This window comes from Haemaphysalis longicornis, unplaced genomic scaffold (assembly GCF_048455015.1).
Source record: "Haemaphysalis longicornis isolate Haplotype H1 unplaced genomic scaffold, Haemaphysalis longicornis Haplotype H1 scaffold_10, whole genome shotgun sequence".
Classification (NCBI taxonomy): domain Eukaryota; kingdom Metazoa; phylum Arthropoda; class Arachnida; order Ixodida; family Ixodidae; genus Haemaphysalis; species Haemaphysalis longicornis.
In genome coordinates this window covers 42426873-42445505 of record NW_027526204.1, presented here as the reverse complement: position 1 = coordinate 42445505, position 18633 = coordinate 42426873, and the positions used below count along the sequence as shown (strand labels likewise).

At 47.1% G+C, this 18633-nt stretch overlaps 1 protein-coding gene across 2 annotated transcripts in view; it reads right to left on the bottom strand.

Moving 5' to 3' along the window:
• Nucleotides 1-1610: 1610 nt before the first annotated feature.
• Nucleotides 1611-18633, bottom strand: part of LOC144158409 (galactosylceramide sulfotransferase-like) — a 45956-nt gene continuing 28933 nt past the window's right edge. For both annotated transcript variants that reach the window (XM_077689282.1, XM_077689283.1), the window contains exon 7: nt 1611-6861. In XM_077689282.1, coding sequence (XP_077545408.1) covers nt 6745-6861 — 117 coding nt within the window. In that variant the 3' untranslated portion in view covers nt 1611-6744. The remainder of the gene's footprint in view (nt 6862-18633) is intronic.

Sequence of the window (18633 nt, the reverse complement as noted above, 5' to 3'; positions counted from 1 at the left end):
TGAATAAAAAAATGAAGGTAAAAATAAAAATCCCGAGAAAGAGCCATGAAAAGGCGAATAAAAAAGTAGCGAAAACGGACCAACTGTGTAACTCGATTGCGGTTGCATAGAAGTGCATAATTGATGGAGTTAAATTTATTCGTACAGAAGCAGTAATAGAGGATAAAGAGATTAAAACTAGACAAACGTAGACGCCCAAAGTCTAATCGGTCTCGACCGTGTTGTGATGGCGCAGTCGGACATAACGCCAGCGTTGCCAACGCCACGCCGCCGGCAGCCGATCGCGGAGGCCACGACGCAAGGAACCGAGGTTCGATTGCGGGCACTTCGAATTCGGGCGCTTGAAGTGGTTTCGCTTATCCTCATGATCAACTTGTGAAACCCAATGTGTAAAGCTGGCTTTCCTTCAGTGCATTGTACTCGAACAAACGACGTCAGCAGTGAGGTATAGAAGCCTTCGATTAAGAAAAAAAACTAAACCCAATTTAATTTAGTGTGAAATCTGCTGAAACAGCTTAGCTGCGAGTTGTCTTGCAAAGATTCCGTTTGGCTTTCGCTTCTTTCTTGTGCGGAATGGCAGAGTCGTCTCACTCAGCGGTTAATTCCCATATAATTTGTCAATGAATAGACGCGTTAAAGCCATCCTTACAGCTGTTTTCTCTAATCATTCTCTCTCCGTAGAAGGCCAGGTATTGACAGCGGACAGGAGTTTTGGGACGTTTTCCATGTTACTGTGAAATAGCTCATAATGACAATTAAGTGAATAGTGTAGTATTAGGCAAGTTGGTGATTCAGCTTAGCAATACAGCACAACAGAAACAAAGACTTAAGCTGAGGCACATAGGACCAGCGCTGACTTGCAACTGAACTTTTATTACAGAAACAACACATATTTATGAACACGCATGCACACACCTACGATGAAACATTCGACCCGATAAGTGATCTATATCAACTGTGCCGGAAACATGACAACCATGAGATTCAAAACAGACCCCAAAATGATTATGAGCCCCCCCGCACTCAGCACGTGTGTGTACATTGAGATGGCTAGCTAGGTCGCTTCGTTTCGCATGTGTACATAATTAAGTTCCTTTGTGGGCAGGGCTATGGAAGGAGCGCTGAAGCAATCTTCGCCTAGCCTACCAATTTCCGCAGCCTCCACCATTTCCCTTGTCAACTGGTCACAATCACGCTGAATGATTTTGCATTCGTCAAATTTCGGAGTGCGTTTCTCGGTGCTGCCCTTGCAGTCTCGGCAGTTTATTTATTTAATTATTTATTTATTTATTTATTTATTTATTTATTTATTTATTTATTTATTTATTTATTTATTTATTTATTTATTTATTTATTTATTTATTTATTTGTTTGTTGTTTATTTATTTATTTATTTTCTAAGGGGATGTATTGCTCAATGCAAGGTAGCTGACGAAAGGCCTTTAATGACCGTTATCCAAGATGGAGCGGGTTCACAGACGCGCGCCTGTCGTCTTCGTCGTCGGTGGTTTTCGTTTTGTTGTCACTGTCGATGCTGCTTTCGCGGCTGCGGAGTCTGGCGCACTATCGCGTTTCGTTCACTAGCGCCTGTACCATTCATCTCCTTTACAATTTATTTATTTATTTATTTATTTATTTATTTATTTATTTATTTATTTATTTATTTATTTATTTATTTGTGTTACCCTCAGGGCCCGAGGGCGTTACAGAGGGGAGTGGGAAATACACAATACAGACAAAAGCAGCAAAACAACAATAAACATTACAAAAAACATCTTGTTATGAAAACAGGTTGGTTATGGCTGAGCGAAAAGCAATCACATTGCCGATTTCAGCTACGGACCCAGGAAGGCGATTCCAACTTGCACAAGTGCTGCGGACAAAGGAATCCTGAAACAGGTTTGTGCGACCCGATGGAACGTGAACTTTGTGCTGATGGTCGATCCGGGACGACATATAAGATGGACTGGACAGTAGCCTGCTTCTGAGGATGGGATTACAATAATAAATCTTATGGGACAAGCATGAACGAAACTCTTTTCAGCGATTTTTAAGAAGAGGCAAAGATAGGCTTGCTTTCATAGATGTAACACTGGATGTGCGGTGATAATTTGAAAGTATGAAACGCGAAGCTCGATTTTGAACGCTTTCTAACTCAGAACAGAGGCACAACCTGTTCGGATCCCAAACAGTGGCCGCATATTCCAGTTTTGGACGAACTAATGTTTTATAGAGAAGCAATTTCAAAGAAGAAGTAGCCTGATTAAAGATTCTCCGAAGATACCCTAAGATACGCTTGGTGTTGTTAACAACATAATCGATGTGAGTTTTCCAGGACAGGGTAGATGATATGTGCACGCCTAGGTATTTATAGGACAGGACATCTTCAAGAAAAATATTGTTAATAGAGTAAGAGAATGCTTGGGTAATACTTCGAGAAACGCGCATGCTTTTACACTTATTAATATTGAGTTTCATTTGCCAGACCTCGCATCACTGCAAAACACGGTCAACATCGGATTGAAGTGCTATATCGTCAGAATCACTGGACATTTCCCTGTAGATTACACAATCGTCGGCGAAAAGGCTGATAGATGAAGAAATATTAGTTGGTAAATCATTTATGTATATTAAAAACAACAGTGGTGTCAAAACTGAACCTTGTGGAACCCCTGAATTAACTGGAGAAAAAGCCGAAATAGTGCCATTAACATTTACAAATTGATAACGGTTAGTCAGGAAACAGCGTAACCATGCAAGTACGTTTGGGTCTAGGTTCAGATTCGAAAGTTTGAAAAGCAATAATTCGTGAGGAACTGTATCAAACGCTTTAGCAAAATCGAGGAATATGCAGTCTGTGATTGACCCGCGATCAAGAACAGTATGAAGATCATGCGTAAAGCATATTAGCTGCGCTTCACACGAAAACGATTTTCGGAACCCGCGTTGAAACTTAGTGAAAAATGAGTTACTTTCCAAGAAATTTACAATATGAGAATAAATTACGTGTTCCATTGTCTTACAGCGCAGGCTGGTTAATGACACCGGTCGATAATTATTCGGAGAATGTCTGTCGCCAGACTTGTGCAGCGGGACCACCTTCCCGACCTTCCATTCATCGGGAATACAGGATGTTTCAAGTGAATGCGATAAACGTTTGGTCAAGATAGTACAACAGTACGCTTTAGTATTGGCCAAAACTTTTCGTTTATAATATCAACACCACATGATGAGGAAATTCTCAGTTTACCAATTAAACCCTCAACACCATATATCAAAAACAATCAGTTCCACGGAACATTCATGAGGACTTTTGTAATGAGGGTAGCAGTTGAAATTATTACAAGTAGAAAATGCAGAAGAAAACACAGCATTAGAAACATTGGCGAACTCTTCAGCAGGGACTGCTCAATCATTTGATTATTTATTCTTTTTAGCACTTTTTTAAGCTTTTTTTATATTTAAGCTTTTTAGTCCTTTTATTAACGATGTTCCAGAGCTGTTTCGGTTTATTCATTAGCATATTGAGTAGTGTTTTAATAAAGAACCTGTGTTTTGCATCTTTCAGCGCCTCTTTATATTGGGTAGCTGCAGCTCGATAAGAATCCCAGCGTGTTTTACTGTTCGAAATTTTGGCTGAGCGAAACAGGCGCTTTTTCTTGTTGCGGAGTATTTTCAGAGACTTATTAAACCATGGTTCCTGGTTACTAGAGATAACCGTTCTAACCGGAACAAACTTTTCTGCAACCTTCTCTCTAAACTTAACTTAGTTATCGTTAACAGAACGCTGCGAAAAATCAATCAAGTAACTGTTAAAAAAACGCCAAGTTCTCTATTCATGGAACTGAAACCAGCCTTTTTGTAATCTCTAATTGTTTTTCGGATGGGTTGAACGGGAATCTACGGGGAAATGAAGAGTGAAATGTAAAAAAAAATGATCAGTTAATCCCGCTAAATGAGATATCGGAGACACATTTCACGGCAAAGTAGTTAGTACAAGGTCTAGAGTACTTGATGTCGTCGGTTTAATGCGGGTTACTTGAGTGACAAGCTGACACAGATTGAAATCGGCACACAAACGAAGAAAGCTCTCGCACTCACTCGAAAAAATGCTAAGTTGGGGAGGTACGTTGGTCCAAACAATATGGGGATAATTGAAGTTGCCGACTAAAATATTACGAACAGTAGGAAAGCGTACGACAATGTTATTAAGAGCGTCATGCAGTTCATCAACAAATGTGGACGTGGATGACGGGGGCGATAACAAACACCCAAAATAAATTTCCTAAAGTACATGTCTATTTCCACCAAAAGAATTTCCAAATCACAAGCAGTATGGACAGCAAAAGAACTGAACTTATCCTCAACTGCGATCAAAACGCCTCCACAACACCTTTGTCCTCTGTCACGACGATGAACATTGAAACTTTTGCTGCAGCTGAAAATTTCACTGTTACTTACTTTCGAAGACAGCCAAGTTTCCATTAAAATTACGATATCGGCATCACATGAGTCAATGACGAAGTTGAGATCTTCGCGTTTCGGCACAGCACTTCTTATGTTCGTAAAAAGAAAAGAGAGCTGTTTGCTCTGCGCATGCGCTTGGCCACTGCCCCTGACTGATCGCTATCGTTCCTCCAGAGCTGCCGATGAACGAGTTTCATTATCAGGTTTAAAGGTTGACGTAGATTGCGCGTTGCGGGAAAGATGTTCATACACTTTCTTATCGGTATGGCTGTACCCATAGCATTTGTCATTCATGTGAAGTGTTTTGTACCGTAGTTTGAATGCGCAGTTGCTTATTTTCCCAAATTCAACGAGTTTTCTTCTTGCTTGACGCGTTGCAAACGAATAATCTTCACTAATGCTCACACTTCCATTCTTAAGGCCTAGGTGCCCTCTCACACTTTTGTGGACGTTGTTACTGTGTTCTCTGAGCCTTGTGTTCAGACACCTGCCCATCTGGCCCACGTGTCTCTGTATTCTCTCTCTCTCTCTCTCTCTCTGTATCTCTCTCTCTCTCTCTCTCTCTCTCTCTCTCTCTCTCTGTATCTCTCTCTCTCTGTATCTCTCTCTCTCTCTGTATCTCTCTCTCTCTCTCTCTCTCTCTCTCTCTCTCTCTGTATCTCTCTCTCTCTCTCTCTCTCTCTCTCTCTCTCTCTCTGTATCTCTCTCTCTCTCTCTCTCTCTCTCTCTCTCTCTCTACGTGTGGTGGACAGCATTCCGAGCTGAAAATGCGTAAAGCTACATATGCTGTATTTTAATAGCCCTCAACAGTCCGATCGTCCTGAGATCGATAGTTCACATAAATGTTTATTCCCCATCAAGGAGGCTTCAGCCCGGATGGTGCTACTTTTCTCGTGATCAAGCCTCCTCGTCTGCGCATTGACATCCCCCTAAGCTTCCTTCAGTCATAGCACCGTTATCTAGATCTCAGGTAATAGTGCTATAACCGAACCACTGCATCACGTGCTATCACTAGCTTCATCTTTTTCGAGAAGTCGCGGTTCCACGGCGTTAAGGTGCCAGGTTCCATATCCGGGAACTCCATCACCACATTTTTTGACGAGCATGGGCTGCTTGCCTTCTCGCCAGTTTCCCTCGCCCTCCTTGGTCTAGCATTATCCCTCTCTCCTCTTCGCCATTGACGATAGTTTTCTGTTAACGTTCCGTAAAGAGAGAGGTGAACCTTAAACAACTGCCGTGGTAAAACAGTACGGCTAGTTCGATGAAACAATCACGTGACTGGTTCCCTCTTTTGAACGTTGGTGAGTTGGAGTGAACTTCAATGTAACGCATGCGTACCTCCCTTCGTCCTCATGACTTTACTTGTCTTCCAAGCATATTTTCGCGTCCATAACAAGTAAAAAAAGCAAGAATTTTGTCAGTTGTTGCGGTCCCCGCCTCACAAGCAGGACTTCCTGCGTTCGGTCACAAAACTTCCACACTAGTAAACCATACAGTATTCCGCATAGCAATAAGTTCCCCCAGTAGCAGAAAGCCAAAGTCGGCGCCGTTGACCATTGGCGTAAACTCCCGCACCGCTACCTTGCTGCACTATCTTGCTGCAAGTAATTTTCTCCTTGGTACACTCGTGCGCTTCCAGGAAATCTTGCATTTTCTCATCGTTCTTGAGAGACGATAGAAACTTAACCGCAAAGATGTCGGAGAAATAATGTCGGAGAAATAATGAAGAAGACGTACTCCAAGTCTGGTGATTGCTTGGTGCGGCAGCAGTAATAACAGGGCCACGCGGAGGAAAAAAATGTTGAAGTTTATAAGAGAAAAGGCACAAGTGCAGGACAAACTCGGGGCAACACCATGCTCACGGTCAGGAAGGAGAGCGCCGAATTCGTAAAAATAAAGACACGCGTCCAAACTAACGTAATTACAAAATAAAGCGACTGTTATTCCAGACCTTTCTTGCGTCGTCTGCTGCTAAACGCCAGTAGTCAGCTTCTTACCGGGAATTGCCCAGGAGGCGACACGTAAGTCTACAACAAGCCTACTCGCTTCCACAACTTCCCCAAATGTCCCCAACTTTTGACGTCGCTGGCAGTCGTTTTAGGAGCCAATCAAAACGTCCGGTTTCTTCCTCCTTTTAGCCGCATGCGTCGCAGAGGTGCTTCAACAAGCCAGAAATACCAGTATTCCGGAACGACGCATTGTAGTCAGGTGGGAGCCCTAGACGATCGGAGTGCGGCGCCACTAACGACAAGGCAAGTACCGGTTCTTTGATACGCCCTATACCACCTTAGTTCGGTTTTGTTTTTTCCGAAGGCGCTCTGTGTAGACCACTTCGGGTAGCATCAGCCGTGTGCATTCTTCAGTGCTCTCGTTCTTGGGATGGTACATCAGCACCTGCGAGAATATTACAAAAAGACAGAGTCACAAAGACTTTGCGGCTAGTATGCAATCGCATCGTCATAATGTGGAGGATTTGCTGCTGGAGGTGGCATACTCGGGAGGGTACGCCATCATGTAAGCTTTCCCAACTGATTTTTTTTCACTCCCACGTGAGGTCAGAATTGCGATCTGATCAGTGACCATATTTCAGAGTGTGAATGCGGAAAGACAACCGGGACAAGGTAATGGTCCGGGAGATCAACAGAGGTGAGGCCAGCGTTAGGGAAACACAGAGATACCGTGAGCAAGAGATGGATAAACTTTATTTTCGTGGAGATACACTGCAGACGTCATTATGACATTCAGTAGCTTATAGGCTACTTTCGTTCGCACCCCTCTTTTGTTTTTACGAACCATCTCTGAAATTTCATTTCTGATCAAAACGGCGTTTTCCTAATAGCATTGTTACTTTTCTCTCGCTGGATAACAGTGGAAGCGCCATAATGGCTTCTGAGCTTGAGCGCACAATATATCTTATGACAGAGAAACACGATATAGGTCTTCAGAAAACTTGAGAAAGGAAGGAAGTTAAATACCCCTCGCAAATTCAGGCTCCAATCACAATACCCGCTCGCTTTAAAGAACACGTCTGCGGTGTGTTTCTGGACTGTGCGTTCTCCGTCATCACTCGGAATTATTAGATGCAAAGTTTCCATTCCGAACCGTTGAATTTTTAAGCTTACAAGGGTGTAGACAAGGTAACTCTGTTTTTAGTTCCAAGATGGCGAAGCGAAATGGTACGGAATTTGTGACTTGAGAAGAAAGGTGAACTGTCAAAGAGATGACAAATGTTTGCTAAGTTGAGGGCAAAGAGCGTACAACAAATAATCGCTGGCAGGTAGATATAAAGCCACTAGGGTGTCGGCAGAAGCTCTGGGAAAATACTTTACATACCAAACTCAACAATTGGTGTGACTCTCTCAAGCATGACAGACTGCGTGCTGCAGTACTGCCTTAACCGCTAAATGTCAGCAAATGCTTTTCGTCTTGTGGGTTTTTTACGAGACATCGGACGGGAGTGTCGGGTCGACTGCTTAACCTTTGATGACATTTTCATGTATAGCTTCTGATGCACAGGGGAAAACATATGTGAAGTTATTTTGTGGAAAAAATTTTTCCCTTTCTCAAAAAATTTCCCAAAGCCGGTTAGATCACTGCCGCTTAGGCTCTACGATGGAAACTGCAAACTTCTACCGTTTTAAATAATAACTCCAGCAGCTATCACCCTAGTTCTTCATATGTAAACACTTTGCTCTCACGTGATTTAACATATCCGTAGTTGACATGCAGACCAAAGTTCTTTTAACAAAAATTCCAAAATTGAAAACTTTTTCGAAAATTGCTCAAATGCGGGGACTTTTTTCTCAGACTTTATACAAGATAAGTAATTGATATTTTTTACTGGCGCTCCTCTATCCTTGTTTAATCTTCGTGCCAATTTTAGTTTGTGGTCACGACTGCTCAATATAAAAAAGGCACTGTACTGCAGGAACGTAAGGCATTTGGAATATTTTGAAAGCCAAAAAAAGGTCACCTTCAAAGTTTTTTAACCTTTCACAAATTAAAGCCACCGTTGGTTTTTATCACCTACTTCAAAAACATTTCGCACTATTTCTCTTGTTTTTCAGCTACAAAGCGGCCAATCTGGCTTGTTGGCTGTATTACCGTGACATAACCAAGTGGTTTTTAAGAAGCTTACGGCTGCAACGTAGTGCGAGAAATGGCCGTTGCAAAAAAAAATGTTTAATAAACACTGCGGCGAGCATGCTTTGTAGAAATTGGATGCGCATAAAGAACATTGCACCTAAACCCCATGTTGAAGCTCCGTGTTCTGAGCCCTTGTTAGGCCGTTTCTATAATTATCAACTCCCAAGGTCTCACCCGTGTAAGTCGACACCTGGCCTTTTTGATCTCTGGTCTTTAGATGGTTGCCGTATTATTTAGGACAAAAACAGCGGACTCACGGAGTGACACAAAAATGTGTGCAATGAACCAAGACTGCAAATTATCCGTCTGCTCGAACTGTATGTATTTCAGTCCCGTGATGTGGTACTCGCGCTGTTTTTAAACTTCAGAAAAAGCACCCTTGTGGAATTGGGTATTCCTAAAAATGGAAGTACACATGAACTGGTTCCCGAGGATCTCTGTGGCACCGTATGCTACTGCAGAGCTCTTAGCACCGACGAGACCGTACGTCTTTACTGTCGTTCACTTGAGCATGAAGCAGGAGGGCAGTGAGGCTGCTTCAAGTGGTCAATAGCGGGTTAGCGGCAACCAAAGCGTTTTGACATCTAACAGTCGCAGGGCGGCAACGCTCTAGCGGCCATCAATACAGGCCAAGATGTACATGTTGTTTAGTCGGCTGAACTAAATGATTTGTTCAAGTGCTCAGTTCTTTAACACTCGGGAAGTTCCTTCTTGAGGTAATTTTTATATGCGCTATTAAATAATCGGCACAAAATACGCGCTCCTCACTACTCTTGGGCTATTAGCCTCCCCTGGCGCGTGGATGTGCGTGAATCACCGAAGGGGATGATCAGGCAGAAACTGTTCCTAGCTAGGGTGATTTTTAAAGCCGCCTGATTTCGTTATCGCTCACAGGGGCTAAGGCTAATGTCATGGGTATATGTTTTGTTTATTACTTTTAGTTTTGCCGGAAAGCATACGATCACATCTTTCTGAAGCTAAGCAGGAAGTTTAGCCGCCATCCCTCAGTATTTCCGCCAGAACACTTCCCCCGACACTTGAAGTTAGACTGATCTCGGGCATAGCCTGTGCTGCACGGTCACTCCCGAGTGGTACGGATCTGATCTTACCAACTCCGTATATGCGAGTGGGCCTACACAGCGCGCACACAACAACATTGAGCAGCGCATGAAGAGATGCATCCAGTCCATAAGAGCGAGTGCGCTAGTTTGAACGATTCACTTTGGGTGTTGTGCTAACTTGTAAAACCGTTGGCTACTTTCTCCACTCGGAATTTTAACAAAGCGTGTTCACCACAATGCTAAATAGTTTTTTCTTTGTAACGGCCGTTTCTTCCCATACATTGCGGTCGTAAGCCTCTCCCAAACCGCTTGGGTATGTCACCGCAAACCTCCTGACAAGGTCATATTTCGCGCTTTGTAGGTGCACAACAACAAGCATAGTGCAGCATGCTTTTATATCGTTGATAAAGAGCTTGACTTTCATTTGTGAAGGTTTGAAGAAATCCAGGACGACGTTTTTTTAATTGGCTTTCAAAATATACCAGAATGCGTTACTTTGCTGCACTACGGGGCGGTTTTCATACTGAACTGTCTTCACTACGTAAACTAAAATTGATACAAAGATTCAACAAAAGAGAATACCACTCAAAACTTTCAACTACCTAGTTTGTTTAATTTCCGAGGACAAATGCCTCACATTTGAGCAGTTTTAGCTCCGCAGGCCAAATACGAATAATCTCCGCCCCCCCCCCCCGTGCCACTGCCCTGCGGGGCAACTCCCTCAGCCGTTCGGGAAGACGATCCGCCGACGCAGACAAGGAACAAAGGAGGCGGAGGAATCCGCCATTTGAGAGAGAGTACGCCTCAAGCTGGGAGCAGGGATCGCATCAGCACGTGACCTTCGCATTTTTCGGGTGTGACTTCCGGCTTCTCCTTGTCCGGCCAACCCGCTGTGCTTCCCATCCTCGAGAGACAGTAGCCAGTGGAACGCGTTTGCGGGTTTGTCAAACGATCTTCGCGGTGACGGCATCATATTGTAGCGTGTGGATAAAACAAGGAGACACTTTTAATTACTGGGCACACGGAGAGTCAAAATGGCGACTCAGCTGGAGCAAGAGCACCGGCAAGAGACCTTCGTCCTTCTCTTCGTCCAGTCCCGTCTCGCGCTAGCATCAGCGGGATTGACCGCGACGCCAGTGTAATAAACACCGCTACACTACCCCCCTCTTCTGAGAGCATCGTCCCGATGCCGTGGTATATTACGAGGCGAGGATGGCTTCGGATCCGGATGGTGTCTATGCAGCTGCTCACTGTCTCCAAGTACATAGAGTCGTCAGCGAAGAGTTCAGCTTCGACACTGGCCTTGGCTTGGGGGTTGGGCGGGGTGCCGTTATGAGCGGGAACAGTCTCTGTCGTAATACGGCTTCATTCGTACGACGTGCACGACCTCGGTAGTTGACTTCCGCCGTGAGGAGTGCGCCTTACTATCCGGTGTGACTTGATAGTTGACGTCGCTAATCCGACGCACCACCTTGTAGGGCCCGAAGTACAGGCGAAGCAGTTTTTCGGATCGGCCCCGCTGACGTACTGGCATCCACACCCACACCGCGTCTCCGGGGTTGTAGAACAAAGTACGTCGGCGCGTCTTTCGACACGCTGCTGATTTTCTATTCGTTGTCCTTCCAGCTGTCGAGCTTCCTCCGCCTTCTCTACAAAGTCGTCGACATCACCATTGTATCCGTCCTCTTGGACGGGCAGCATAGAATCTATATACGTCGTGACCGCGCGACCGTAAACCAATTGGAAGGGGGTCAGTCCTGTAGTTTTTTGCACTGCCGTGTTGTAGGCGAATGTTACGTAAGCTAGAATGTCATCCCATGTTTCGTGTTCGACGTCGACATACATGGAAAGCAATGTCAGCGAGGGTTCTGTTCAATCTCTCGGTCAAGCCGTTGGTCTGCGGGTGGTACGCTGTCCTTCGCCTATGGGTGGTCTTAGCCTCATGATAGACTGCATGAGATTGTCTGTAAAGGCTGTCCCTCTTTCTGTTATTACGACCTGCGGGGCCCCGTGCCGTAAAATGACGCTGTTCATAAATAACTCCGCAACCTCAGCCGACGTTGCCCGCACTACAGACTTTGTCTCCGCATAGCGCGTAAGGTAGTCTGTCGCTACCACTATCCATCTGTTTCCCTTTGTTGATGTCGGAAATGGGCCAAGAAGGTCCATACTGACTTGCTGGAATGGTGCTGTAGGCGGTTTGATAGGCTGAAGAAGCCCTGCCGGTTTCAAAGGTGGAGTCTTCCTTCTTTGGCACTCACGGCAGCTCCTGACGTACTGCTGGACCGTTTGCAAAAGTTTCGGCCAGACGTACTTTTGCCGAATCCTGGATACTGTACGGCTGACACCCAAATGGCCGGTGAAGGTTCGTCGTGGCAGGAATACAAGATTTCCGCACCCATGGCCGACGGCACAACGAGTAGAAACGCCTCGTTTCTGTTTCCAAAATTGTGTTTGTAAAGCCCGCTATTCCGGAGCTTGAAGGAGGCGATGTTGCGGATTAAAGCTGGCTGTATGCGAACCTCACGACCTTCCAGATGCTGGATAAGGAGTAGCAGCTCTGGGTCAGCTCGTTGCAGTTGGGCCATTTCGGACGTGCTGACGGCTCCAAGAAACGGTATATCCACCTCTATTTCTTGGCCTGGTGAGTCGACAGGCGCTCGGGACAAGCAGTCGGCATCGTTATGGATGCGTCCGCACTTGTAGGCGACCTTCATGTCGTACTCCTGCAGCCGAAGGCTCCATCTAGCAAAGCGCCCAGATGGGTCCTTTAAGTGTGCCAGCCAGCACAACGAGTGGTGGTCGCTGACGAGCTTAAACGGCCTACCGTAGAGGTATGGCCGGAACTTGCTGATGGCCCAGACTGCGGCGAGGCATTCTTTCTCGGTTGTGGAGTAATTGTCCTCTGCTTTGGAAAGTGTGCGACTTGCGTACACCAGGACTCTTTCAGCAACGTCCTGCCACTGCACGAGAACCGCGCCGAGACCGGCATTACTGGCGTCTGCGTGTACTTCGGTATCCGCATGTTCGTCAAAATGAGCAAGAAACGGAGCTGTTTGTAGTCGGTTTCTCAGGTCGTTGAAAGCGCCTTCTTGCTCTTCTTGCCGCACAAATGCTTCATCGTCTTTAGTCAGGCGTGTCAAGGATTCTGCGATGTCCGAAAAATTCTCAACAAAGCGTCTGTAATAAGCCGAGAGTCCCAGGAAATGCCGAACAGCTTTTTTGTCAGCTGGTTTCGGAAGCCCGCTACAGCCGCCGTCTTCTCAGGGTCTGGGGCCACTCCTTCCGCGCTGATAACGTGGCCAATAAAACACAGCTGTTTGTACCCAAAGCGGCACTTTTCCGGCTTTATAGTCGCAGTCTACGTAGGTGTTCTTCGAAGGATGCGGAGAAAACAACGACATCGTCGAGGTACACCAGACATGACTGCCATTTTAACCCGGCTAAGACAGTATCCATCATTCGCTGGAATGTCGCGGGTGCTGAGCAAAGGTCGAACGGGAGCACTTTAAACTCATACAGTCCGTCAGGTCTGACGAACGCTGTTTTCTCCCGGTCTTGCACATCGACCTCAATCTACAAGTATCCGCTTTTGAGTTCTAATGATGAGAAATACTTTGCGTTGCGCAGCCGATCCAGGGCGTCGTATATGCGCAGAAGAGGGTACACGTCTCGTTTGGTCATGCTATTTAGCTTCCTGTAATCCACACAGAAGCGCAGGGTCTTGTGCTTCTTTTCTACCAGCACCACAGGAGACGCCCACGGACTTTTCGACGGCTGAATTACGTCGTCTTGAAGCATTTCCTTTACTTGGCTCCGGAGGGCTTCCCTTTCTTTGTAGGACACGCGATATGGGTGCTGGTGCACGGGCTTTGTGGTTTCGTCCACGATAATGCGATGTTTCGCGACGGGTGTTTGTCGGACCTTTGACGACGTGGAGAAACAATCGCAGAAGTTCGACAGGAGGTCTGTGAGCTGCTTCTTGTGGGTCGGTGGCAAATCCGGACAGATGTGTACCAACTCCAAAACGGCCTTGGGATCCGAAGCTTCAGGTCCTCCTGTCTCCACGGTGCACAAATCTCCCAACTGATCAAAATCATGCAGGAAAGCAATGGCAGTTCCTTTTGCAACGTGTTGGACCTCGTTCCCTACGTTTGTCAGAAGGACGTGTGCGCAACCATCCCGCAGGTGTACAAGGGCTCTTGCTACGCAAATTTTTTTTCCAAGAGCAAATTGGTGTTCCCTTCGGCTAGGCGCTCACAGTTATCAGATGCGTCTCCCCTTACGAAGACCACGACACTGCTTCGCGGACGTACAGTCACATCGTCGTCAACCATGCGGAGGGCGCAGACTTCTGCAGGGTCATTCGTGGCGATGGCGCCTCTCGTCGAGAACGTCCCTGTGGATGTCTGCAGGTCGATGACAGCTTCGTTCGCTCGCAGGAAATCCATACCTAGTATAACATCTCTTGAACATTGTGGAAGTACGACGAATTCGCCGACGTAACAGTAGCCCCGGATGCCAACCCTAGCTGTGCAGCGGCCTGTTGGAGGAATCAGATGCCCTCCCGCTGTGCGAACGTGAGGCCCTGTCCACTGCGTCAGTACTTTCTTGAGCTCCTGTGCCAGGTTGCTGCTAATGACTGAGTAGTCCACCCCTGTATCAATAAGCGCAGTAACGTCGCAGTTGTTGATCGTCACAGCCATGTCGGAGGTGGCTGCTTGTTCAGAACTGGCCGGCGGTGTCTGTTCAGCGGAATGTCGTCGAGATCAGGTTGGAGGATGTTAGCTTGAAGCCCGTTCAGCGACCGCACTTCCAGAGGTCGCTGATCTTAGTTTTCCTGTCGCGGGCTGGGCGAGCGACGCCCAGGTGAGCTGGATAGGCGATGAGGGCTTGGAGACCGGTAACGGAACGACGACGCTGATCCGACGTCCTGACGGTTGGAGACAAGGGAAGGTTGCCGCCTGGAGAGATACTCTCTGATTTCGCTGGAACGGTCACCGTTCCTTGGGCAAGGAGCATCAGGATGAAAACCCCGAAGGTCGGCACGGCGATACGGGCACACCCTGTAGAGATGGCCGGCCTCTCCACAGTGGTAACACAGTGGAGTGCGATCCGGTGCACGCCATACATCCGTCTTGCGAAGTGTGACCTGGTACGCAAGTTGAGGGCACCGGAATACAGGCTGACGGGGACCAACGGCGCCATTTACGTGCGCATCAGGCGGGGTGCACATGGTAGTGGCGACACTCGCAGCAGCACACGCGCTGGGTTGTTGCAGAGCTTGAGCGTATGTTGCGGAGTAGAACGAAGGCGGCTGCAGATTCAGTTCCACGGGTTCTCGTACAGCTTGCCTTACTTCCTCTCTAACCACTTGAGCGAGATAGGCACAGGCTGGCGAAGCCGTAGGCACTTGGGACATACGGAGTTCTTCCCGCACAACAGAACGAATTAGCTCCCGTAGGGCATCCTGGCTGGTGGCCAATGCAGCAGACAGCACATCCGCTGGCGTGACGCTGAAATTGCCGTCATACTGTCTGGCGCGCTGCTCCAGTGTCCTCTTCATTGCCGTGGCTTCTGCCATAAATTCTGCGACGGTATGCGGAGGGTGGCGTACAAGCCCGGCAAAGAGCTCCTGTTTCGCACCTCGCATGAGGTGTCGCAGCTTCTTGTCTTCAGCCATAGTAGGGTCGGCGCGTGTGAAAAGGCGGTACATGTCCTTGCAGTACAGTGCCACGCTCTTATTGTGACGCTGATTTCTGGTGTGAAGCGCAGCTTCTGCCTTTTCCCTGCGGTCGCCTGTTGCATAGACAGCCAGGAACCTATTGCGACAGTCGTCCCAGGTTGGGAACTCCCTTTCGTGGTTTTCAAACCACGTGCTCGCGTGGTGGTCGAGCGAGAGATACACTTGCCACCGTTTTAGCACTGCATCCCATCCAATAAAGCGCGCGACGCGCTCATAGAGGTCAAGCCAGTCCTCAGCCTCCTCAAACACATCGCCGTTAAATATTGGCGGCGTTCGCTGATGGATGACGAACTGACGTGGGATGGCATAGTCGGTCTGCGTCGTAGTTGAGGTCATGATGTGTGTTCTCGCTGCACTGGTTGTCGCTTGCAGCAGCCCGAATTCGGGTGAAGCACCTTGGAGTCGACGACTGGTGCGTTGGTGAACAGGAGTCAGCTCCGGGCGAGGCGCTTCGTCTCCAGCAACGCTATCCTCTGGACGCATACGGAGTCACAACCCGCACCCTCCACCAAAAATGTAGCGTGTGCATAAAACAAGGGGGGCACTTTTAATTACTGGGCACACGGAGAGTCAAAATGGCGACCCAGCTGGAGCAAGAGCACCGGCAAGAGATCTTCGTCCTTCTGTTCGTCCAGTCCCGTCTCGCGCTAGCATCAGCGGGATTGACCGCGTCGCCACTGTAATAGAGACCGCTACAATATGGCCAACATTCGCATGAGAGAGACATTTGTTCGCGTCTTTCCTAACTTGAGGTTAGGAAACGACTCTTGTGCAGCGCTGCTCTGTTTGAATTCAAGTGGCGCCCAGTACATAGAGTATTTAAAGTGGATGAATGTGGGAATTGTGGAAATCCGAGATCCCGACTCCGTACGCGATTAGCAGACGAGACGCCTCAGGGGCTTAGGGACAGCAGCGCGAACAACTTCGACAGAGTGGTGGTGACGTCGGTGTTTGCTTGCGCCCCGTGAGATGGCACCACCGCATCGGCGCGCTCCAGGTTGAGGGATGCGCCTGCCTGGAAAAGAAATTTCGAAAGTGGCGCTCGACGCAAGCGGGTGCTTGAACCATGTGCCGGCGTAACACCCGGGATCCGTCCTCCTTTCCTCGTACACCAGTAGCGCCGGAGTCGAACGACTCATGGAGCTACGCGGGACGCGTCGACGAAGCAGAAAACAGGAGTGCTAGGATGGATTGGGAATAAACCCCCTTGTATATTGGCCTCGCTTACTTTGGGTTTTTCCTGCCTCCCACGTGGGCGGCAAACACGCGGCATCCGCGTGTAGAGGATAGTCCGAGCCAGACCCGAACCACACTACATTTTTCATCAAAATATCTTGCATTCGCAAGAAGCAATAGCAGCTTCAAAACAGAGAAACTTCTCACATAGCAAGGCGGGGGTTCCGAATATCTTGTAAGACGCACCACGTGTCTTCTTCAAGTAATTCGTTTGATCAACGTACAATTGTCAACAGGAAATATGAGTACATGAGAAAATTGTTTGGTGCATCAGATAAATTGCACTAAATGCTTACACAATGGCACAATTTAAACACAGAAAAATTGAGATTATTTGCCCCACCGGCCATGGAATCAGTGTTACAAATGCAGGACAACTTGGGAAAAGCGAATCATCAAATTTATACCCTGTCTACATTTCATAAACTTTCCTTTAAAACTCTGGTAGGCAACAGCCGTCCAGGTACTGAAGCTGATATTGCAGAACATCTCTGACTTTTTCCGTTTGCCATTCTAAATATGTTCCGCCTCAGAGTCAGCATAAACGGAACAAAATTGACTAGGCAACGAGAGCGGGCTACTGGTGAACGAGGCAGGAGGGGACGAAGAAAAGGCGATTTTACGCAGGAAGAAGTAAGGACGCACGACATATGGCTGCGACTGTTAACAGGACCTTTGATGACACACTTTCTAAAATATATAGGAAAGGAGTAGGGCGGCTGAGGGCATGCAAGCGCCATATAAATTGTTTATTTGGTACAAGCACGACAAGCAAGACTTCAAGTCTATCTTGGTGGGATGACTCCCGTAAGTAAACTCCTTTTCGAAGCAGGTGAATCAGCAGAACACTTAGTCATTGCCCCCTTCAATGTGCAGAAATAAACTGGGTACATTTTGTGTAAATGTCGGTGTCTGTACTTTCTTAGCACCAGAAACAACCAAGAGCTCATCAAATTCAGTGGCTTTGAGGCGGAATATGCACATATGCAGTCGGTAACCTCCAGAACCTGCCAACACGCCAAAACGACATCAGGCCTACTACAAAAAGTGGCACCCAGCAAGCAATCCGCAGCGTTATGAACACTACACAATCATCTACCCATCTTCGCAAACACGACACCAAGAAACTCGGGAATAAGGTACCAGTTTGGACCCCACTGTACTCACAACTGGGCTTAACATCCAATCATCCAAATGTCGAAATACCTTGGCTGTTACCACGCAGTCATACATATGGCATTGTCGTCCCTAAGTGCGACTGTGAGCTATCTGGAATAAAAAGACTAACGCTGGCTCATAATTTGGCAGCACTTCTTATTGTTGGTGTAGAAAGAAACGCCGCTAACCAACATGATACCGAACACAACAGAGTACCTAAGAATGTATAAATACCACATTGTTGATGACACGTATGCAGGCCACAGAGACAAACCATGGCCCACGAGGCATAAATGTCTGGACTGAAGACAACAAACTAGCGACGATGGAATTCACTAAATCATACTCGAAAGATCAATCAGCAGTTTACAAGGCCATAGCAAGTTATTGAGAAGCTGATAAGTCCCAGTTATACACTGTGAAGAGCGTTTCCAGGAAAATCTCGGTCGGTTTCTCTGGCACAACTGTGTTAAAGGGGCACTGAAGTGAATTTGTCAAGCTCCCGTTATTGCTTGCACTGCGTAGACTGGCTCAAATTAGCCCACTTTTCATTGTTTATCCGTGTGACAAATCGGTAATTATTTCACAAAGCGCGAAAGAAGAAAAACTACCATGCGCGGTTTGCGGGGGCCGCACCAACTAAAGCTGGGAATTGGGAGGAGAGGGCACCGTGATTGGACGATGTCCAAGGTTAGCAATCAAACAACTTTCGGTTTCGGTTTCGGTTCTGTAAAACACAACCAATGGCGTTGTTGGATGGGCATTCTCAATATCTCAGTAATCATCGCACCGCGCTTCTGCCATATTGTCGGCTGTAAA